The 24,373-nt window shown below is 44.0% G+C and overlaps 1 protein-coding gene across 4 annotated transcripts in view; it reads right to left on the reverse strand.

Moving 5' to 3' along the window:
* Positions 1–24,373, reverse strand: part of DOCK5 (dedicator of cytokinesis 5) — a 211,381-nt gene that overhangs the window by 23,615 nt on the left and 163,393 nt on the right. For all 4 annotated transcript variants that reach the window (XM_087866608.1, XM_045774032.2, XM_045774031.2 and 1 more), the window contains 13 exons: positions 24,254–24,332; positions 22,785–22,885; positions 19,911–19,969; positions 19,450–19,604; positions 18,787–18,872; positions 16,461–16,620; positions 15,655–15,695; positions 14,913–15,003; positions 11,991–12,110; positions 9,366–9,455; positions 7,371–7,475; positions 2,334–2,475; positions 214–295 (listed from right to left, as the gene is read on the reverse strand). In XM_087866608.1, the coding sequence (XP_087722734.1) occupies positions 214–295; positions 2,334–2,475; positions 7,371–7,475; positions 9,366–9,455; positions 11,991–12,110; positions 14,913–15,003; positions 15,655–15,695; positions 16,461–16,620; positions 18,787–18,872; positions 19,450–19,604; positions 19,911–19,969; positions 22,785–22,885; positions 24,254–24,332 (1,311 nt within the window). The remainder of the gene's footprint in view (positions 1–213; positions 296–2,333; positions 2,476–7,370; positions 7,476–9,365; positions 9,456–11,990; positions 12,111–14,912; positions 15,004–15,654; positions 15,696–16,460; positions 16,621–18,786; positions 18,873–19,449; positions 19,605–19,910; positions 19,970–22,784; positions 22,886–24,253; positions 24,333–24,373) is intronic.

The raw sequence follows: 24,373 nt of genomic DNA on the forward strand, positions 1-24,373 counted from the left end.
TTAGAGTGTGGGCGGGGAGGGGCAAAGGGATAGAGAGAATCAGGCGGACTCCGCTCGATCTCATCACCCTGAGATCATGACCTGAGCTGAAATCAAGAGTCAGATGCTTCACCGACTGAGCCACCCAAGAGCCCCAAAGCTTTGGTTTTGATGCTTTTCTAGATAAAATGTGTTAGAAAATGTTTTTAAAAAGAAACAAACAACCCCACTTACTTTAAGATCTGCTCTGGAACTGGTTTGTCCTTGTAGCTGGGCGGGAGGCTCATCACCGGCTTTACGGTGAAACACTGCATGTCTGAGGAGATGGTTAAGGAAGGGCGAGGGGCTGGGCCATGAAGCCGTCCCAGGCAGAACGCACCACCCGGGCCTCCTGCCTTGCAGATGGAAATGGTACCTGCTTGAAGTACTCCTTTTCACCGAATGCCGGCATGGCACTGAAAACAGGGTTCCCCAAATGCCTTAGTAAGTCATAATCCTAGGACGGTTTTTGGTCAGACACCTGGCAGGCAACCTTGCCATAGGAAAATAGGCATCGATGAACTATCAGGGGAAGAGGGATTCGGAACAGTTTTAAGTCATTTCCGACAGGTATGCCTCTGAAAGTGCCGGACCCCAGAACCTGTGCCGTGGGAACTTCTGCCATCTGTGGGTATCACTTGTTGATGGGGGGCCAAGGCTGGGCACTGAACTAGGTTCTCAGTATGTTCCGGCCAGCAATAAACACAACCACCAACAGGCAGATGTTATGACTCTCCTTTTCCAGACGACGAATCTGAGGCTCTGAGAAAACCCGGAGCGCGCACCTGGGACATGGTGAAGTCAGGCTTCAAATCCAGCTGGGGGGGGGGGGGGGCTACCTGTCTCTCTGACTTGATTATTTTCTTTTAATAATGACTTTTTTGTCCTCGCCAGTGCAGATATACTGTTTCAAAATCTACAGCATTTAAAGTCAAGGTGAAGGCCCTGGGTGGGGACAGAACAGCGAGTGCCAGCGTCTCTGGGTGGTGCACAGCCCCCGGGGCACCAGCACTACAGGACGCTCACTCAGAAACACACAATGAGAATTCACAGCTGCTGATTTAGAATCCCTCCGTGGGGAGTCTCACGTGTAAGAAAATCTGAGGACCACTGGGCTGTGCCTTACACTGGTCTAGCTGACAGAGCATTTTCACAGAAATGACCTTTTTATTTTGATCCTCCCAGAAGTGCTACTGGGTGTTTAGGGAAAACAGACTCACACCTCATGGATGAGAAACCAAGGCCTGGAGGAAGGAAGCCGTTTGGGAAAGGTCAAGGGACGAGGCAGAAAGGACTGAGGGCCCAGCCACAGGAAATCCTAAATCCAGTTCTTGAAGACCTCTTGTCATTCCCACACCACGAAGGCACCGCCGTTGTCTTCTGAACCCACATAACCCAAACAAGGATTTATCCTGGAAGACCATTCTTTTCTAAGCATCTGCTACATATTAACAGGCTGCTGTTCTTTCAAAGGTGTGCCTGTCACTGGTCTGTTATTATTATTGTCAATCTTTCTAGAGCTACTTACCAACCTATATGTATAATAATGGCCAATATTTATTGGATTTGTATTATGTACCAAGCACTGTTCCTAATATTTGACAGACGTATACTCGCTCTTTACAAGAACTCCGTGAGAAAGGATGAACATCATCCCCATTTTACAGATGGGAAAACCGAGGCACGAGAAATTAAGGAACATGCTCAAAGTGACACAGTAAGTGGTAGAGCTGAGACTCGAAGCCAGGCACCTCAGCTCCAGAGCCCGTTCTCTTGTCACGCCGTGACCCTGTCATGCTGGCTCTGGCTTATCTACCTTACCTCTCTTTGAATAGTGTTCAATTTTGAAGCATCTTTATTTTAAGCATAAAACACAAGAAAAAATTCTAAAAATAATTTTGTTATGGAGCTCTTAGTGTCTGTTCTTGTTTTCTTTTTAAGAAAGCATGTAATTAATTTTTCAATAAGTCATTCAATGTTATTCAGTAAGTCATTCAATAAGTCATTGAATGTTACAAAAGAAAAGCTATACATCTTTCTCCACAATCCAGAATTCTGAACAGTCTATGTCCTCCTCAAGCTCCCCATACAGCTAAAAACATATCCTTTCATATTCAAGATTTGCTTATCTCCTCTTGTACTTCATAACCATGAACTAAGGACGCTAGGGTCCCAAAGCTTTTACACAGAATGGGAAACTGAGTCAAACGGTTACATGAGTGGTCAGAGGACAGGACATATCCGAGTGCAGAGACGGGACTGAACCCTTAGCTTCTCTGGCTGGGCCGGGCCATGTCTCCCCAAGGTGAGGATACACTGCTTTGGGGACGACTTGATGTCCTCTCCCGGGGGCGTGGTGCTGGTCATCTTCTCAGCATTCGGGAACTGGGTCAGCAACCTCAGGCTGAAGTCTTCTCGCCTCTCATATTCCTTCCCCCGGTAGATGAAGATTCTGTTCTGCAGGTGAGAAACAGCGAGGGGAGTGATTACATATGAAGAGTGAAAGGACAACTGGAGATCCTGGTGCTGAGGGAGCCGCAGCCCTCCCGGGCTTCAGTGCATCCGCCAGCAAGCTCTCACTGAATACCTACTACGCGCCCCGCTGTAGCCATCATGTCTGGTAAGAGCTCATGGTTTCTTGGGGGAGATAAGTCATCGGCCTAAAGCTGATGCGGTGCTTCTCACAGTGCGGCCCCACGGCCACCGCTGGTCTGCAAATGGTCTACACTGATTCACAGGGAGAAGAGCTTGTGCCCTAACATAGATCCATGATGTCACCAGGCATGCTGTTGAATTTAGCTGATTTTTTTCACAGCAAGACATTCTCAACAATGGAAGGAAGTGCATGAATGTACTTTACACGCAAGACCTCCCTCGTCTTATCATGATCCAGTTGTAGATGAGCCCTTGGAGCGGTGCTGACCTGGAGAACAGGAAAGCGTGAGGAGCGTCCACAGCACACATCTCCATTAGCAGAGAACAGGAATAATGTACAGCAGTTATTATATCAACCCTGAAAATCACTGTGGATGGCAACATCAAAGGCTCACAGAATATAAATGCACTAAATCCTATTCTCTCCCTTCTAATCTACATTCCTTTTCTGTTTAATAAAATTAATAAAATTGGATGTTTTTAGAAAGAAATTTCCTAGGCTCCAGGCAGAGGAGTAATTTGACTCATAGCTGCTGTTGCCCACGCAAGTTCAAATGTAGCCATGTTTCAAAGGTTCCTGCTCGTCTGATGATCGCTCAGATGAGTACTTGGCACTGACAGCCCATGCATGATCCATTTTTTAACTAAACCTTAGGCCCATATGGTCCTGGAAAATGTTTCTAAAAACCACCCGTCCGTTCATCTAGCAAATGTGTATTGGACAAATAGCAGATACGCTAAGACACTAGGGATATAATGACAACCCTACTCTCACAAAGCTCACCTTCTGGTGGACAGAAACAGAAAACAAGTAAGTATGATAGTTTATCTAATATAAGTAACAGGAAGGCAATATACCTTCCAGGATAAACACTGACGGCAGGAAAAACTGCCTGGTCTTTTGCAATAGATGATGAAATTTTTCCAAGCTGGGAAAGATTTATATGACTCAGCCATGCTTTATGCAATTCCATCATTCAGGCCAAGCTGTGGTAGGTAAGGAAGCAGACTATAAGCAGCACTAATTGTGGGATGTGGACAACAGTCTGAACGGAAGCAGACAAGCACAAGGTCAGCATAGACTAGCACGGATTGAAAGAGAGGCGTCGAGGAAAACATGGCATTGACTGGGCCCAGATGGACAGACAGGGTAAGGAGAGGAAAAGAGAAGGGGAGGACAACCAGCAGGATGAGTGAAAGGAAGGACAGGGCCACAGGGCAGAAAGTATGGAACTGAGGTAGAAGAAAATAGGCTTGGACGAGACAGAACACTGAGAGGCAGGCACCAGTTCCCAAGGCCCTGGGAATTCACTGCAGGTTCTAGAAGGAGGGAGCCACATGATGGAAGCAGTAGTGTAGACAACCTCAGCAGACACTGGGCTGTACATCCAACTGTAGGAACCCCAGGCAGGAGAAGCTGGTGGGAGAAGGAGAAGCTGGATCTCTGACCCTGGTGTCTGGTGAAGGGCAAAGAAGCTGGGAAGAATCACCGAGGATTCTGAGCTTGCTGGGCCCAGAGCAGGAGAAGCAGTGGTGCCCCTGACAGAAATGGAAGGAGGAGGCCTGGCTGAGGCAGGGGGGAAGAGGACAACACGATTTTAGATATTCTGAGTTTGGGGAAATGGTGCATAACACAGAAGGACATGGAGGTTACATCGTGCAGAGGCTTTTATATTTTTCAGCGCACGCTGACAACACCTAACATCCACAAACCACTTTACAGTTTCTAAAAACTCCTGTATGCCATTTATTTAATTCTGAAGCAGCCCTGTGAGGTGGGCAGGATTTCTGTAACTTACACGTCGGAAAACTTGGAGGTTACATGACTTGGTCAAAATTCTATCGTCACCCAGCAGATGATGGGATGACTTCAGATCGGAAGTCTAACCTTTGCCCTGAACCAGTGCTGTCTCCAGCTCACGTCGCCTATTTCACGTGACACAGCAGTCACACACACACATGCACACATGGCAGGCACCACTGCCTTATTGGGACTGGAGCACTGCGACTGCCAATCTCAGTCTAGAACCTACTGCAAGGCTCCTTCCCAGACCCTCTCCTCCTGGTGCTCCGTTCTCTTTCCCCGCACTCTCTCCTCCACATGCGAATAACCCGCCAACTTTATCTCCAGTCTGGAACTTTCCCTTTGAGTTCCCGGTCCATGTTTCAAATTGCTGACTCCCATCTTTTGGTTGTTCCACGTTACCTCACACCGAGTATGGCCCAACCCACTTTCACAATGCATAAAGATCTGAAAGGCTATCTGCGATCCGGGACCCCAAGCCACCTGCCCCCCATTCTCTACTTGCCCTCTTCTTCACACTCCTCCAGCCTCACAGCTTTTGAACCTGCTGAACTCACTGCCTGGCCCCCCCTCTTATCTCTTGACGGCCCCCTTGCTTATTCCCTCACTTCTTTCAGGTTTTTGCTCAAACGTCATTTTCTTATTGAGGTCTTTCTCATTCACTCTATTTAGAATTTCAGCTCCACCCCTACGACCGGCCTCTCTCTTCACCCGCCCCGACATTTTCTCCATGATACATATGGATGTCTACATGGGATGCGGACATTGTTCTACGCCATCGGACATACTAAATGTGTGACTTACTTTTTGTGTGTCTCCAGGCTAGAATATAAGCTCCAAAATTTCAAGGATTTGGGGTGTTTTGGACTGTGCCCCCATGCCAAAATACAGCAAGGCACAGAGTAAGAACTCAATAAATATTTATTCAATGAATGGACTGAATCTCTCTACCATGACTCCATTTTCCAGTACTGCTGTGTTAGTGGACGGCTCCACAGCCCTTCCAGTTATGTAGCCAGAAACCTAGAAACCACTCTTGCCACCTCCCTCCTTCCTCACCCACATATGCCAACAACAACCATCAAATACTGTTACTTTATCATTCGAAATCCTTCCAGCTTTTTCCTAAAGCCACTTCCCGAGGACGACTGGCCACCCCTTCCTTCAATGTCTGTAATAGTCTCTAACTGGCTTAGCTGTGCATACCCAACCATCATCTGTACCAGCCAGATAATGATTTTGCCAACACACCGAGTCCGCAACGGCTCCTTCCTGCTTGTGGGGTACTGACAACACAGCCAGGGCAGCCCCAGAGCCCCGCCCTGTGTGCTCTCCCCACACGTCGTGCCTCAACTCCCCACTCGCCCCACTCCCTCTGTTCCTGCCACACTGGTCTTCCATTCCCAGGCCCTGCCACGCGCTCGCCTGCCCCTTTCTCTGCCTGCGGTGTTTTTCTCCTACCACCTTTATTTATCTCTGTCACTCCAAGCTCAGCTTTCAAATTGCAGCCGAAGCAGAAATTCCCTGGGAAGTCTTTTCTGAGTTTTAAAAAAATGCAGGCATAATTTACATATAGTAAAACCTACCCTCTTTAGTGTAAAATTCTGTGAGTTTTGACAAACATAACCATGATCACAATCACAATACGGAACACTTTCGCCACCACCACCAACCTCCCCATGCCCTTCTGAACTTCTGAAGCCCAACCCTCCCCCACGACGACGAGAGGACGACTCCTCTGCTTTCCACCCCTACTGTAAGTGCCGGCTTGGCCAGATGCCATAGAAATAAAATCACAGAGTATGCAGACTTTATGGTCTCAGGTCTTGTACTTAGCACAATGCATCCGAGACTCGTCCACATGCTTGTGTGTATCAGGAGTTTATTCCTTTCTATTACTGAGTAGTATTCCCTTGTACGGCTATCCCACAGTTTGTGTATCCCTTCACCAATGGAGGGACACGTGAGTTGTATCCAGTCTTTGGTGATTATAAATAATAAACAATCACGTGCAAATTTTTTTTCATGTGAACGTAAGTTTTATGATACTTGGATAAATACTCCCTGGTTAACCAACTCTTATGGCACAGAAAATCTTTCTTGGTCAGTTTCAATTCCCATTCGTTTGCGTGATTATATAATTAACATTACACCTGTGAGGCTGTAAATTCCATGAGAGTAAGGACCATATCTGATCCGAATCTGCCTCGTATGTGCCTGGCACACAGCAGGCACTCAGTACACAGCTACTGAATGAATGAGTGACCTCTCACTGGGCACTAGGAAGAATGTAAAGTACTTCCTTTCTCACTTTTTCTTAAATTAGGGGAAGGAGAACGGGTAATATGTTTAAACACAGTCAGCTCTACAGCGGCTTCCCTTTTTGTGTGGGGGAAAAAATAAGATTTTGTTTGTTTTTGAGATTTTAAAATCAGTATCACATTATAGAAAATTTTGAGAAGGAAGAAAAACATGGTCCTTCTCACTATTACAACACCTGTTTTTATTTTTGTGAAACTTTTACAGTCTTGTCCTCGGGATATTTGCTTTCCAACTGGCTGGAAATAAAATAAACAACTAAATACATCAATCCACACGTTTCCCCAGCCTGACCTGTAGCAGCAGAGCCGTGGAGGCGATGGTTCTGTTTTTCCCTTTTTCATTCCACCTGGGAAAAGTCATTTTACAAAGGAGCTGCCAGAATACCCGAGGTTGGGATGTGGGGTGAAGAGGACGGCCACGCAGGAAGTGCTTTCCCTCCCCGACCTCCCACAGTGAGAACACGGGCCTCCAGCTGCTAACACACTAGGCCCATCTGGAAAAGAGATGAAGACCTTCGCTCCTTCAGACTGCATGGCTTAATGGCTCGGAGGACCACCCCGAGGTTTCTTACCCGGAGGAAAGAAGGAAAGCCCTGTCCGTAGTATCCAACAGCAAAGTATTCAGGCTGAGGCCTCATTGCTTTAATGATGTTCTCATAAAACGAGGCTCTTTTTTTCTGGAAAACAAAACAAGACATTCCACAGGGAGGTTACAAGGGCACCACTGAGGGGTGGGGAAGATCAGACTATTTGCTTTGTTGTTTCCCATGGGCCAACAGGCACATGAAAAATCTTTGGAAAATATCTTGTAGGCCAAGAAGTTACTTTCTTGGATTGAAGGGTTTGGACCTGGGTCCGTGAATGAGCTTTGGAGGGTCTGGCAATCTCTGGAGTTGCCCGTGGGAAGATGCACGCATGTGCGTTCCACTGAGGAGAGAGGCAGTGTTAGCTTTCACCAGTGTCCTGAAGAGGGTTCAGGACCCCTAAAAGGTTAAAAAGCCCTTTCTGAGATTCGCAGAGGGTGATTGCACTTAAACAGACACACATGAGAAACGAAGATAAAGAACTTTCTGGTTCACACAGGTGGTTTGGATTAAAGTCTTTGGTTCAGCTACAAGTGCGCAGAAGGTGGTGGTGATGTTCTGGGTTTCAACGTCTGGTCCCAGCCCTGTCTTTACTCCTTCCCATGGGAACAGGTTTCCCAGCCAGGGCTGAGAGTAAGCCTTAAAGAAAGCAAAACAGGTAGCCAGACAGGGGTCCTCGGGGCATGTCCCTAGGCCCCTCTCGCAACGGTCCCATGACTGTATTACTAACTTTATTTAGGTGAAGGTTTCTAGCACGTTTTCTTAGCAGGGTAACGTGTTATATCACTAACGGCTCCATTTAGTTTGTGAAACTAAGAAGTGATTTTGTGTGTGTAATAGCAGGACTTGGTACACCACACTGGCAACTTCTTTTCAAAGTGATCTTGTAAACTCTCCCCTCAAAGAAGCTACACTTGACCCTTGAATGACGTGTGTTTAAAATGGATGAATCCACTTACATGCAGATATTTTTGATAACTACAGTATATAGTACAGGAATATCTTCTCTTCCTTTTAATTTTCTTAACATTTTTCTCCAGCTGACTTTATTATAAGAACACAGTATATACATATACAAAATATGTGTTGTCAACTGTTTATGTTATCAGTGAGGCTTCTAGTCAACAATAGGCTATGAGTATTAAGTTCTGGGGGAGTCAAAAGTTATATGCAGATTTTCAACTGTGGAGGGCGGGGTTGGCACCCCTAAGCTGCCCACCCTGCACCATTCAAGGGCCAACTGTATTATTACATAACGACGGGTGACCTGACCTTTTGTGATTCCACTACTAAAAATTATCAAATGTGATGTGTGTTGGCCTACCACTGGACATTCAGAGGATTACTTTTGTTTTGCTCTACTGTTTTTAAATAGTTGACCTGTGCCAGTGGCCGGGCATAACACACAAGTTCATGGAACTGTAAAAAGTACAGCACCCCAGTGACATTTTGGGAGAAGAAAATTTGAGAATCAAGATCCAGCAGCATTTAACAACTTACCAAAATGTGCACGAGGTAGAAAAAAACAAAAAAACAAAAAAACAAGGCTCAAAGATTAGCAGTCCATTCATTCAGCAGGACCCTGAGGATGCGGACCACAGAACAAGTAATTCTGATGAACAGAAGATGTCAGAAAGTATTTGAAATATGGACAGTGTTCACAGAAGGCAGAGTAACTGAGAGGGTAAAGAGAAGATGGGTCAGGAATATGGAGGGTCCCTACTCTAGGGAAACAAAATGCACAGAGAAGGGAGAGGGGTCTGTCGGCAACGGTCCTGAGCCCTTCATCAAAGATAATTTGGAGGAATAATGATAACACCTTTTGGACCTCATCTTTTTTTCATTTTTCTTTCAAGCAAGGTTTGCTTTTCCACTGTAAAGAACACCGTTTATCTTGACTCTCTCAAATGTACAAAAACATTTTTGCGAACACAAATTCTAGCACCCCTGCTGGACACTTGACACATTCTGACCCAGACTCACCAGCAGGTTGCCGAGGCCCTCGTAGTCAAATACTTTGCTCTCATAGGTCTCAGCCAACTCTTTGCTCAGTTTGATGGCCTTCTCCCACATCTTCAGAAAAAGAAAAGTAGGGTTACAAGCAGAGAACAAAGCAGTCACTGATCTGTCTGTGAAAGCCATGGGAGAGTTGCTGACAATGGCTCATGAGTCAGGTGGGTTGATTTCTGCACATATTCTCACCACGCCTCACCTCTTGGATCAACTAAACCTTTTCTTCTGACATGATAAAGCTACTACACCTTGGCTGCTTTGCCATGTTCTATAATTCTGTTTGCGAGAACAGAAAGAGTACCATGTGTCCCAAACAAAAGCAATACTGCATCGAAAGGGCAAAGCACTGAAACCATTGAGAGCTGAGAGGAACCAGTTCCAAAGCCTGGGTTTTGAGAGCATGAAAGTCTTGTTGGAGGAAAAGGAAGGTAGTGTGGGCCCTAGTTCTGGCTCTGGGGTGTGTGTGCGTGTGTGCGTGTGTGCGTGCGCACTTTTTCTCTGACTTATTTTGCTTAGCATAATACACTCTAGCTCCATCCATGTCACTGCAAATGGCAAGCTTTCGTTCTTTTTTATGGATAATACTCCATTGTATAGATACCACATTTTCTCTATGAATTCATCCGTTGTTGGACATTTAGGCTCTTTCCATAATTTGGCTATTGTTGATAATGCTGCTTTAAACATCGTGTGCATGTATCCCTTTGAATTAGTATTTTTGTATCCTTTAGGTAAATACTTAGTAGTGCAATTACTGGGTTGTAGGGTAGCTCTATTTTTAACTTTTGGAGGAACCTTCATACTGTTTTCCAGAGTGGCTGCCCCAGTTTGCATTCCCACCAACAATGCATGAGGGTTCCCCTTTCTCCACATCCTCGCCAACATCTGTTGTTTCCTGTGTTGTTAATTTTAGCCATTCTGACAAGTGTGAGGTGATAACTCATCGTGGTTTTGACTGGCATTTCCCTGATGATGAGTGGTATCGAGCATCTTTTCATGTGTCTGTTGGCCATCTGGATGTCTTCTTTGGAAAAATGCCTATTTTTTCCTTCTGTCCACTCCTTAACTGGGTTATTTGTTTTTTGGGTGTTGAGCTTGATAAGTTCTTTATAGATTTTGGATACTAACCCTTTTTCAGATATGCCGTCTGCAAATATCCTTTCCCATTCCAAAGGCTGCCTTGGCTTATTTATTTATCTAACCAACAGGTTCCACTGTTAAAACAGGAATAGTGGCTGCAAGTGGCAGTCCATGAGAACTCTCCAGACCTCTGAAACGAGTCAAATCTAGGATCTGTTTTGTTTGGATAGCACATGGTTTGTTTCTTCCTTCCCCTTGCCCTTCCATATGTTTCCTCCATTTTGAAAGCCCTTCAGCTAGACACACTTTGTCCAGTTGACCCGAAACTCCACAACTTCCTGCCTAGTTCACAGGTTTACTTTACCTTTTTGAGAGCCCCTGGGGCAATTAATTAGGTTGCCTGTTACCTACAGTGTTAGGCAAGTAGTGGCCTGGGCATGGGATGAGCACCAGGGGCTGGTCAACAATCTCTAGAGAATGCGCTGAAAATGACAGTGCTAGCCCCTGGCACTCAGCGGTATTTAAAGGTAAAATTACAGTTATGGAGAGTGGGGCCCTGGGCGGCCCATTATATTCTCCATTGGGTTAAGTGTCCTCAATAACTGATCTTTACTGACTTCCTTAGTTTAATTTATCTATTCATTTGCTCTCCCACTAAAAATACCAGAATTCAAAGACACACATGGGAATAATAAAGAGTAAGTCATCATTGTTTTAAAATAAAGGATTTGTCTGGTCTTTGTCCTGAGTTCCTGGAAGGGAGCTTCTAACCCCCTGGAACTTCTCCAGTGATGGGAGTATCTTTGTTGTTTCTGGTGGGCCCCTTAGACCACACCTGAGTTTATACTCATGAGGGGACTCACAGTGGGCCTCTGGATGGTCCCAGAACGGGGCTGGCCTTGCCAGCACTGCAGCCCATGGGATTAGAAGATCTGGGCCTCGAGCAACATGGTATCAGCCGGACCCCCAGGGAGGAGAGGGCTGCTGGAGACTGAGTTCACTCATGCAGCCAAAGACACAACCAACGAAGCCCTCAGATGAAACCCCAACAGAAACTATGCACAGAGACTCAAGTGAAATTCTGAACATCAGTTCGCTGGGAGGATGATGTGCCCTGCATCAACGCAGAGAGGACATAGAAGCTCTACATTTGCAATGCTCCTAGACCTTGCCCTATGTGTTTCTTCAGTTGGCTGGTCCTGATTTGTGTCCTTTAAAATAAAATTGTAATTATAAGCACAGCACTTTACCAAGTTTTGTTAGTTGTTCCAGCATATTATCAAATCTGATGGGTTCGTAGGACTCCCTCCCCCAATTTATCATTAATAGGTGATTGGGTGGATGGCCCAGAGACCCCTGAACTGTGGCTGGTGTCTGAAGTGAGGGCTGTCTTACTCGGGACTATCTCCCTAACCAGAGGGAACTGTACTGTCGGTAGTCAGCATCAGAACAGCACTGCAACATTGCAGCCAATTTCTTCCTTTCCCTAATACAAAAAGACAGCCCAATACTCACTTTGCCTTTGTCAAAGTATGATATGATTTCTTGATACAGCTTCTCTTTAAGCTCCTGCTGGGTATAGACATAGTAACTGTCCCTCTGAAGCAAATGGGGTACACAGGGTTTATCAGACCACTGAAAAACAAACAAAAGGAACAGAAGAGATTAATGTAATACCTTGATTAATTAAGTCAATTAACTAAGGGAGATTAGTGTAACACATATTCAGCTGATAAAAGTCACAGACATATTTGTATATATTTTTGATTTGGCCATATTGTTTAGATTATTAAACACAAGCTTCAAAACGAGTGTCACACCGAATGGGCAACCACGTGAAGCATTCCTGTAAACAGTCAGGAAGGGGGCGAAGTGCCGACCGGCACAACTGCTGGTCACTGACGGTATTACTCAGACAACAGGATGGAAGAAAAAAATTAGAAGTATAAAAATGGGAAGGAAGGGGTAAAACTATGACCGTGTGCAAACAAAGACTGTATTCTTCATAATTCATGCCTTCCCAAAGCGTGCCGACTGAACGACTATCACAGGTAATGAGAGAATTCAGTAGCAGCATAAAAATTAGCAAATATAGAAATAATTTAGAGATGGATTTCCCAGGAATAGATAACCATGCTGAAGAGAGAAGACGCCAACAAGAATAAACCCCAATGAGAAGATATCCAGGCAAAACAATGTGAACGTACTTAAGGCCACTGAACGGTCCACTTAAAATGGTTAAAACAGTAAATGTTATGTTCTGTGTATCTTACCATAATTAAATTAAAAAGAAAAGATACCTAGGAATCAACATAACAAGGAATATGCAAGACTTCTATACAAAAAGTTTAACACACCATTGAAGGGCACAAAAACAGACTTCAACAAATGGAAAGTCATATCATGTTTTTGGATAAGAAAATGCTACTCCATAAACAGGGGAAATTCTTCCTATATCAATGTTTTAACTCATGATTCCAAAGTCCATATGGAAAAACAAACAAAATGAATAGGGCAGAAAACTCTGAGAAAAGAACAGCAATGAAGAGTAACTACCAGGTAGTAAAACGTCCCATCAAAAAACAGTGTGGTCCTGGTGCGTGAACAGCGTTCATTCAGACCATGCAAAAGTAGAGGCAATCCGGTAAGAGACTTGTCTTGTTCAGCAATTTACTACATGATAAAGATGGAATACCATCCCAATGAGGAAAATACGGACTATACTTAATAAACAGCACCCCCAAATTCAGTAGCTAGCTGGGGAGAACAAGTTGCATCCACACCTCATACTTTATGCCAGGGTAGGGAGTTTAACTTTCTGAGAGCACAGATGAAAAGACCTACAGTCCCTGACACAGCGGAATCTCTTTGTGATCATTCCACAGTCAACAAGCCCTCCCGCCATCCCATATGCAATAGGCGTTTTAGTGCCCTGAACTTGAGTACAAATTGTGAACGGCTGCCCTGGGAAGTGGTGAGGCAGAGGACTCCTGTTTTTAATGACAAAGCTAAGAACAATGCACACGTGCTATTTTAGTATAAAAATTAAATTATACCAGAAAATTAATTGCTAGGGGCAAGAATGGAGACAGGGAGATGTAACAGGGGGCTACCGTCATGCTCTAGGGGAGAGACAATGGATCAGGACAGCAGCAATGAAGTAAAGAAAAGTGGATAGAAGGAGATAAAATCAGGATCCCTAAAAGATGTCTGCACTCCTGTGTTCACTGCAGCATTATTCACAGTAGCCAAGACATGGAAACAACCTAAGCGTCCAACAATGGATAAAGGAGGTGTGGGATATATACGCAATGGGATATCATTCAGCCACGAGAAAGAAGGAAATCCTGCCATTCTGGGCAAGACGGATGGACCTTGAGGGTATTACATGTGAAACAAGCCAGACAGACAACGACTAATACTATATGATAGCTCTTACATATGGACTCTAAAAAAAGCCAAACACATGAAAACAGAGGGCACAGTGGTAGTTACCAGGGGGTTGGGGGGCAGGGGCACTGGGGAGATGTTACTGAAGGGTGCAAGGATAGCCAGAGCATAAATAAATCCTGGACATCTAATGCACAGTGATTACAGACAACAATACTGTATCATAAACTTCAAATTTTCTAGGAGACTAGATCTTAATTGTTCCCACCACAGAAAAAAAAAAAAAAAAAGAAAAAAGGGTAAGTTTGTGCCTTGAGAGAGGTGTTCACAGACGCTACAGGTCCTCAATTCTAGCTTGGCCTCAGTGTGGGAAGGTGAATAAAAGATGACAACAGGTAATTGCCTGAGAGCCTGAGTAGACTGAGGTGCCCTTTAGCAAAGTGGGAAGAAAGAAGAGAGTGGGAATGGATCCAAGAGCTCCGTGGGGAATGACAGCTTCTGTTACTGTGTGAGAAGTGCAAGCTGTCTATTAGCAGCTCCGAGATCGCGACGTGGAAAGAACAGTTCATACATGAATGCAGAGTTAGAGGACTGGTCACAGCTAGAAATCATCATTTGGATCCATGACATATAGGTGTATCCATATCCACGGCATACTGCTTTGACTTTGCAAGAGAGTGTAAATAGGGAAGTGCTGCTATATTTGTTTACAATCATTTCCTGGCAGTTCTACAATTTTCTTTTTACATATATTAATCGACGTGTATTTTGCTTCTTCAATTAGATGGTCAATTAATTACTGAAAGCCCACAAGCTGTGCTCTGCTTCTGAAGGATTTTTAAACAAATGATAATCGACATTTTCCCAACCGTGGTCAGAAGATTAGCTGTGCCTGTTTAGAAGGCATACAACTGCTCTTGGATAAAAGGATCTCCCCTGAATAAGGCTTCTTCCCATCCAAAATCATGAAGCGTGCAGGATTTGGTCCCAAAGGGCTTAGGCAGCTGACTTCCACCCAAGGGAAAAAGGCAACCCTGATGCACTTACCTGCAGTAGCTCGGCATGGAGGAGGAGGGTGTAGGCCGCTTCTGTGTAGTTTTCGGAGTCTCGGTGCAAATCCCGCAGCTTGTACAAGTACCTGGTCAGAAGGGGAGGGAGGAGGCATTCTGCCACTCGGGTTCAGCTCATTCTGCAACCAGGCCGCAGCCTGCTTCCCCATCTTTCCTCCCCTACTCCTTTCTCATAGACAAAGGAATCCATCCCTTCCTGTCTTCCCCTCCCTCTGTCCCTCTCTGCTGCTTCTGTCTGTGTGTCTTTTCCACTCCATCTACTCTCCTTTGTACTTTTCCTTTAAGGTGGTGGGGCTTAACTTTTTTTTTAAATGTCATGGACCCCTTTGGGAAGCTAGCAAGAGCTATGGAATCTCTCCCCAAGAAAATGCATATAGTTAAAGTTTGTTTCATGCTCAGGGCTTCCAGCATCCCAGGCTGATGGTCCTTGACAGAAGACACCTGTCCATCCATGCCTCTGCCCTATGCAGACTTTCCTAACTGCTCTGGCCAGGCTTCTATCCTTCCCCGGAATCCCAACACCATCCCCCCTTTAAACTCCCTCAGACTGTACTTAAGCGTCTGTCTAAAGAGTTTACCTTTTCAGGGGGAAGGGGGCATATCACCTACTTTCTGATGTCTCTCAAAGCATGGTGTTGGGGCTTAGTATTTGCTTACTGAAGAAATAAATAATAAAGCCATGACATAAATGGCAAAAGCAGAAATCTCCTCCAGCTTACCTTATATATATGTCCTCTCTCTTCTTTTCTTTATAAAAATTCTATCAAAAAAAAAAAAAAAAAGAGGGGCAAAAATACCAACGTAAGTCAAAGGTTATGGAGAAGCTAGCCACGGAAATGGCCAAACCACTACTTTTGTTTTTCAACAGTGTCACTTTTCCAGAGGTTATTGTTTTCCTTTAACAAATACCCCACAAAGAAAGGCAGTGACTATTTATAAAGATAAGTTGAAGAATTTTTTCAGGACCATGCCTCTAAAAAACGTGAAGGAAACTCTCTAAGTGAGATAGCCAACTGATACTCAAGTCAGCTAATGGTCTTTTTTTTTCTCAAAGGGTCACTGGAGTCAGGCTCTTCATTTATATTAATGCACAGAGGAATGCACAGCAGACTAAACTTCTGAGGTCTGTGGTCCCGGTTACATATATTTAGGGAAAGGCAAGACCACAGAGTTCTACCACCATGAGGATTCCATAAACTCTCTCCTCACAGTATAGTGTTTCTGATGCAATATTTCCAACAACAAAGCAACCACATATAAACAAGACAGAGAAAAAGGTGAAGGATGGCCTTCGAGTAAGAGCTGAGCCAAGAGCTTATGTTTCACTTTCCATCCCCATGTCTGTGGGACCTGATATCTGAGCCCAGAGCTGAGTCAGCAGTTCCAATTAGACTCAGCAGGACATAGACGCCATACAGGTGGCCCCAGGGTACCTTTGTGCCTGGGAGATCTACTCAGAGCTGAGCTACGCTTGCAGGGGTGGCCCAGCAGTGCCCTCTCGCCAATGCGGGGGCCTGACACCTACCAGCACGTTCACAGTACAGCTCATGCGGTTCTCCTTGCTCTCGTCATGCATGATAATGGTTCTGTAGTCCAACAGGTGCTCTAGCAAGCTGCTGACCAGGAATGCGAAAACTTCTCCAGAGGCAGAGAGGTATTTATGTTTCCGGCAATGTTCTAGGAGCCTGGAAGGGTGGCAGTAGAGAAAAATACCCGTGTTGCATACTGTCTGTCATTCCAGCAGTGTTAATGAGCACTGTCCAAGGTCCTGGCAGCAGGTGGCGCCAGACCAGGAGACACACACCCTTCTGTGCAAGGCCAACGTATGCCAGGGCTTTGCTTATGCTGTCCCTCCTGCTGACTCAAGCCCTACATTGTCTTCAGGGCTTTGGCTCAAGTCCCACTGTCACTTAGAACTCCAGCCCACAATGCCCATCTTTAAACTTCTATCTGTACTTGTTTTTTGTTTTTGTCTTTTGTCGATACCACAGAATCTAGAACCTTGGCCCAAAAGTGTTATGTATGCTATCTGATCACTCTACTGAAACTGAAAGAGACCACCTTTCTATGTCTTTATTCTCCCTAAAGCCTAGCACTTCAGAGCATCCTGCAGGCATTCTGGAAAGCCTTGGATCAGCGCCCGGTCTTGAGGACCCTAGAATCTAGTGCATATCCATACGCAGTCCTCTTCAGACGGAAGTGCTATTTAGCAACAACAAGAATGCAAACTTACAAATAAATGAGCTGAGGATAAATTTTTGATTTAAACCTTTTCCTGTTGTACCCAAATAGAGCAAGCACCTTCTATAGGGGCTTCTTTGGTTTGACAACTAGAAGAAAACTCAGAGAACAAGAGAAAAAGAGAGAGAGAAATAGGCTCAAAGAATTAGCCCAGACTTTAGGAATATTCTTGAACACTGGAGATATGTGTAGTCCTATTTTTCTGAGTTAGTGATTCGGGAAGAATGAAGGAAAAAAAAGAAGCTCTTGCAGTGAAAAATCAGCTTGGGATTTAAAAAAAAAAAGGGTAGTTTATCATTTGTAAATTGTGTGTGTATATGTATGTACTTTCTCCATTTAATTCCTGTACGGGATCCGAATTACAAGAGTGATGATGTGGGAGGGTTTGAAGCTCAAACAGGCAGACTTAAAAGATGAACGAACAGATCTTGTCATCCACTAAAAGCAAACTAAAAGAGTTCTGGTTCTTGAAAATACAGCTGAGTCATCAATTCAGTTCCATTTCTGAGCACCCAGTGTGCTGGCTCCTTAAATCTTAAAAAACAAAAAAGAAAACAGAGTTGGGAGTCCCTGTCCCCAAGCACAGTATAGTGTGCGTCACGCCCACAAAAGAAGTGGACAACAAAATGACAGGGGCATATACCCAATCAACAGGTGACGCAGCCGGTCAGTATCACAAAGGCTCAGAGAACCCAAGGAATAAGTAGGCTCAGACAGTGAGCACCATGGATGATGGAGGGCTTGAGGATGGTAGCAGTGACCAGCACAAACCCACGGCAGCGATGCTCCGTCAGCACGGGCTTGGTAACAGAGGCTATGCTAATGCATCGCCTCATTTTATCCTCAGCCAATACCAAAGTGTACACGGTATTCGTGTGGATGAAAAAAAGAGAGCCATCAGAAAGGTCAGAACACTTGCACAAAGTCATGCTCCTGGGATATGGTGAAAAGGAGATTTGAAGGTTTCTCCACCTCCAACATCCAAGTGTTTTTAACCACCTTTTTATGTTGTAATCCCATATGTGCAAAGGAGAATTCAGAGGGCAAGAGGGGTGTGTGGGCTATGTGTGGGTGGGTAGGGAGTGGCGGTGATACTGTGAGAACAGGAGGGAACGGAGACGTAAGATGTGGGGGAGGTGGGTAGGGCAGTGCAAAGACCAACCCGGCTGGAGATAAAACAGGTGTTCTTAGAGGCCTTCTATAGGGCATAAGGTATTTTGAAAGGTAAAGTGGACTTTGAAATATTTTTTCCTTCCTCCTTTAAAATGGTTCTTTGAAGCCATAATTAGAGGCGAGAGCACGTTTGGTGAAGTTCAGCGATTCAAACACTGGGCAAAATGCCGTCGCTCTGTACATCTCCCCCTTCTCCTCCATCTGCTCTGTTCTCGAGGGGCCGGGCTGGCCAGGAAAACATGGACATTTGGCTCGCTCAGACAAACAAATGTCAGCAGTGGCTGGTGTCAACTCCATTAACCCCACCGAGGACCATTTGTGGTGGTGAGCCCAGTGCTTCTGGATCTACTCGACTAGTCTATAAGGGCAGCAGAAGCCTGCTTCTCTCCATCACTCTATGACGCATCAACCTGAGACTTTGTTTCTGAAATACTCACAGTTTTTCCAGAAGGACCTTGTACTGTTCATCTCCTCTGCCCCCTTCTACCTCTTGGTCCAGCTTCGTGATTAACTCGTTCTCAAACTGAAAGCAGAGTCAGAATTTTCACAGGAGAATGCCAGGTATCCTTAGAAGAGGACATGTAAGACACCCAACCAACCTTTCTAGATTCGACCCAACCGCTTTACTGACCTGTGAACGCTTTCCACCATATTCTAGGGGAAGATCGTCCACATCTATTAATCATGTACCAGGGCTCTATCGAAATGCTCTAAACTAGTCTTATGTTGCTTTACATTGCAGAAAAAAAAATACCCTTTCTTCCTTTGAGGGAGGCCTCAAAATAAGAGACCACCGCATCACTCCCCCAATCCACGGCATTATTTTCTCAGCTATACCGCAACAGATAGGATTAAGATGTGTGATGTCAAATTTTAATTAACCAGAGATGCAGTGTTGTTTTAGGAAACACATGTAGCAAAAAGATCATGGGATACAATATCCAATTCTATCTCAAACTGCTTTACAAAATGAAAAGTTAATAGTTCTTAGACCACCCTGGATTTGTAATACTTGGGCTACTGTTTCTCTATAGAGAAAGCAAGCAAGCAAGAGCTGACTATCTGCACGTTTGGAAGATTCCAGTTCTACCACTTCTTACCATATGGAAATTGCCGTTCCCGCTAAAGTTGAACTCACACTGCATCATGTCAAAGAAAATGGGGATGGTGGCTTTCCGGAGCTCGACCTCAGGGGTCAGGGTGACCTCCAGAATGGGACCCACCATGGAGGGGATAAATTTGATTTTGTGGGGACCTGAAATGAAAGTAAGTGAGGATATTAAAAAGTGATTTCACTGGAAGTCAAACATCACCACGTTCCTCCACGGGGCCAGAAGAAAAGGAAAAGGTCATGTGGGTGAATCAACTCAATTCAGAAGTGAGTGACTAAATATTATATTCTGATAACATGTAGATGTCATAATACAAGACCTCCCAAGTCAACTTTCACTTCGAGACACACAAAGAAGTCTCAGGGTTACTGGAAAATAAATTCCAAAGAACCAATCATGGGGTGCTTATTACATAGATGTGCGTGGCCATTTCAACATCGTACACTCACCCAGGTTATACCACATGTCCCGGATTCTGAAGCCGATTTCCTTCCTCATGTCCCCGTATCTAGGAAGAAGACCATAAACAAGAAAAAGATCTGTAGTGGAAATGAGTACATATATTAAAATGATGAGGTAAGTAAGAACAGCCTGCTGCTCCTCTCGGTCACATTTACGACAGGTTTGAGGCAAGGTCACTTTAAGAGATGCAGTCAATACCGAAAAGAACCCCCAAAGAGAACTGGGCCACATGGAGAGGGGGACTTTACTAGCAGGAGGGGGCCAAATGCGAACACTGAAAAATAACTGAGAAGTGAAATTGTCAAACTGACTGAAGGGAGAAGGGTGAGGAGTGCTCTGGTCGCCGTTAAGCAAAGAAAAAACAAAACACAGCAAGCACCAATGAAAAGGAAGGGAATGAGGTGATTTACATAGTCGTGTGGCTGATGTCTAACAAAATGCTGACTTCATACTTTTTTAGCTGAGTAACCCACCTGCACACCAGTACGTTCTGCAAAGTCCTCACACTGAGAGGCTCTAGATATACCTTCTCAGTGGGGGGGTGTTGTCCCCGGAGGGGTGAAAGGTGGTCCTTGGGGGCACAGAAGGCTCACTGTTGTTATGGATGAAGTACAGATATACACAGAATACATAAACAGACATGCAGGATATGTATCTGTGGTGTTAGTATTTTGGGGGTGTGTGACTGGAAAACCAATTTCTGAAAAGGTTCCTTAAAGGGGTCGATAAAGAAAACAGAGAGAAAGAAACATTGATCTAGACAGTGGCTCGTGGCTGGAGATGAATCAAAATCACCTGGATATCTCTTTAAGAATACACAGGCCCGAGGCTACCCCAGCCACGACCAGAGGCCAGGGGCTGGGAAAACTGGAAACAGGGTGGGTCAAACTCCATGTGGCCGACGTTCCCACGGAACTCTAATAGGGACTTACGGTCCATCCTACAACCACACTGTGACATTTTCTACTCACTGCACCAAACATTGTTTTCAAATTCGTCCTTTGTAAATGCCTTCAGAAACCAGTATAAAACTCTTGTTTAAAGACCTCTCATAAAAATAAATAAATAAATAAAGACTTCTCTACAAAAACAAAACAAAAAACAAAAACAAACTTCTCTTACTATTCCATTTTAACTCAAACACCTAATTTTATTATTTATATTAGGTAAGCATATGTAACTAATGTCTGGCACATAATATACAATAAATGATAACTACTATTGTTTATTAATACTGCTGTCGATGCTACTTCTACTAAAAATAAGAGAAATCTTGAAAAAAACTAATTCATATTTCTTTTTTTTTTTTTTTAATAATGATTTTTTATTATATTATGTTAGTCACCATACAGTACATCCCCGGTTTTCGATGTAAGGCTCGATGATTCATTAGTTGTGTATAACACCCAGTGCACCATGCAATCTAATTCATATTTCTATAACATTAATAAAAATGTTTTCCCAAGGTGCACCTCTGCCCATATGCATATATATTTTATACAGCCTGTACTTAGTCACAATTCTCTCTGATCAAAACCAGAATCACTAAGCCTAAGTAGCCACTTTATTTATCAGACTTGGTGTCAACTAACTTCACTTTTGATTGTTTGACCAAAATCAAATCCATCCTTGAAAGAAGTCATGTCATTTAAGATAGTTTAAAGAATAAGATTAAGATATCTTAAAAATCAATTTTCTCTCCATACCCACCCCACAGGGAAATCCATAAAACCGGTTCTACTTTTATCTCTGAGATTTAAATCTCACTCTCTGAGCCACGGATCTCAGTGTTTTAGGAAGAAACCAGGGGTAGACGGATACCAAATAATTTGCCTAGAATCCCAGACATCCCGGCAAGGGAACAGAGCTCAAATTTCACAGCCTTTAAATGACACATTTCTCACGTTCTATTTAACTACACAGCCTTGAGTTTCCAGGCTCTCCGTGAACTCTGAAACAGACCGGAAAGGAAAGCAATGAAAAGCTTCCCTAAATCTCTCATTGCTCTTGGTCATATGTCCACGTCGAATTCCAAGCCAGGAATCTGGAGGGCATTTTTAGGGGATGTGTTAGTCTTGGCTCCTCTGCTGAACTGACCGAGAGATGAAACAGTGTGGCTTTGTGAAGCGTGAGTGGGAGAGGCGCCGTGCCTGCAATGCGGGTAAACAGCCAGCAGATGGACAGCAGTTCTTGGAGATGGGAGTACTGGCCAGCCTCGGTGCTCTCCAAGCATGGATTCCATATTTTAAAACGTGACGGTTGGGGCACTGGGGTAGCTCAGTTGGTTAAGCATCTGCCTTCGGCTCAGGTCATGATCCCAGCGTCCTGGGATCAAGTCCCACATTGGGCTCCCTGCTCAGCGGGGAGCCTGCTTCTCCCTCTGCTTGCCGTTCCCCCTGCTTGTGCTCTCTCTCTCAAAAATAAATAAAATCTCTAAAAAAAAAAAAATTGTGACGGTTGATGGGAAAATGAAGGGGGCCTTGAGAAAAGAGATGTGAATTAGAGGAAATTTGAAGCTTATTAAATTATTCTATTAAGACTGATCTCATCAACAACATGGGGAGCCCCTGAACAGTTAATGTTTCTGTGATACCAAAAATCCTGCTCTGAACAGAAATGGAAGAATTGGGGCGCCTGGTGGTTCAGTCAGTTAAGTGTCTGCCTTCAGCTCAGGTCATGATCCTGGGGTCCTGGGATCGAGTTCTGCATCGGGCTTCCTGCTTGGCAGGGAGTCTGCTTCTCTCTCTCCTTCTCCCCAATGCTTGAGCTCTCTTTCAAATAAATAAATAAAATCTTAAAAAAAAATAGAAATGGAAGAATCACCTTGCCAATCTTAAGCAATTTCTTAAGAGGACACTTACTTTTTGACAATTTTGTTGCGCTTGGCTTGAGAGAAGGTTTCAAGCTGCAGGGACTCGTGGGTGAGAAATGCTACGGCCAAATGGAAGTAATTGTTCCAGAGCTGCTCAACATTGATCGTGTGGGTGAAAAGCAACAGAAAATAACATTAATATGGGTCAGAGTAAAACAGTGCCACATGGTAGAAATTTACTCAAAGGAAAAAAACAAAATAAAATCCACCAGGCCCCTTTTTCTTTCTCGTGTCTCAATTATTCAGCCCTGAAAGTTTTAACACTCACTATTAAGCTTTTTTTTTTTTTTAATCCAGACTATTCTATTTGTCTTTACTCCTGAGATAGGGGAAAACTGCCGCCAAGAAGTGCACCTATTTATAGTAAGTAGTTTGGCAATATGTATCAAAAGCCTTAAAATTCTGCCAAACTTCTGAAATAGTAAATACTTTAGGACTTTATCCTGGCAAAATAATCATGGGTATTTAAAAATATTTAAAGCAACGAAGGCCTTCACAGTGTTATTTAAATAACAGAAGATGGAAACAACCTAAATGTTCATAAGAAGTATTTGGTTAAATAAATCATGGCCGGGCCATGCAACGGACTGTACTCAGACATTAAAAATACTGTGAAAACATTTAATATCATTGAAAAGATGATAGAAAAGATTATATTAATAGGTTGCCAAAGAACTGCACAGCTTGATTCCATTTTGGCATATATATATAATTTATTATATATATTATATATATAACGCCTAACTAGCAAATATAGATATTCCATTTTAGCTCATACAGACACACACACATACAGATGTATTTATAAACGCATATATCATCTTCTCTTCCGATGACTCTCCACTGTTAAAGTTCCCCAGATATAAACAAAGCCACATGATACAGCAAAAGCACATCACCAACGAACTGTCTGCACCATGGGAGCGGGGAACGTGTCTGCCTTCACCGGGGCCTAGAATGGTGCCCTGTGCCTATAAATACTCTAATATTTGTTGGATGAATGAAGATGGAGCTAGGGGTCACCTGTTTCACTACCACTTTGGATTTTCACACAAGTGTGTATACGAACCTCTCCTTAGAAATGAAACCACTTGCAGGCAGAGAAATGTCTGCGTGTCCATCTGCAAGCACATGTGTATATGTGTATTTGTGTTATGGTAACAGCAGAGGGTAGGACTATTTGTCTTTCAATTTTTTTCTTTTTCCTTAACCATATTTTCTACTACTACTTTTTTTTTTTTTAACCTGTATTAGTTATACAGAAAGAAAAATAAAACTCTAATTGATTGTGTCTGGAGGACAGAGTGACAGGAATGTGTGCTTTAGGGAAAGGAGAAAAACAAGAAAACTGTTTGCACTTGAAAATGATAAAATCTGAAGTGACATTTTCCAAAATGCCACAGTTCTCTCAGGGTGGCTGAGAGTTCGAGGAGCCTCCTAGGTGAGCAGCATGCTTACCTGAAGTTCAAAGCTTGTCTGATCCATGAAGAATCTTGTGAGAACCTCCGTAAACTGATTTATCGCACGGAGGAAAACTCTGTGGGAGGAAAATACCAGATAAAGAAGGGAACTTTCTGC

This window comes from Ursus americanus, chromosome 13 (assembly GCF_024610735.1).
Source record: "Ursus americanus isolate L20-20 chromosome 13, mUrsAme1.1.p, whole genome shotgun sequence".
Classification (NCBI taxonomy): domain Eukaryota; kingdom Metazoa; phylum Chordata; class Mammalia; order Carnivora; family Ursidae; genus Ursus; species Ursus americanus.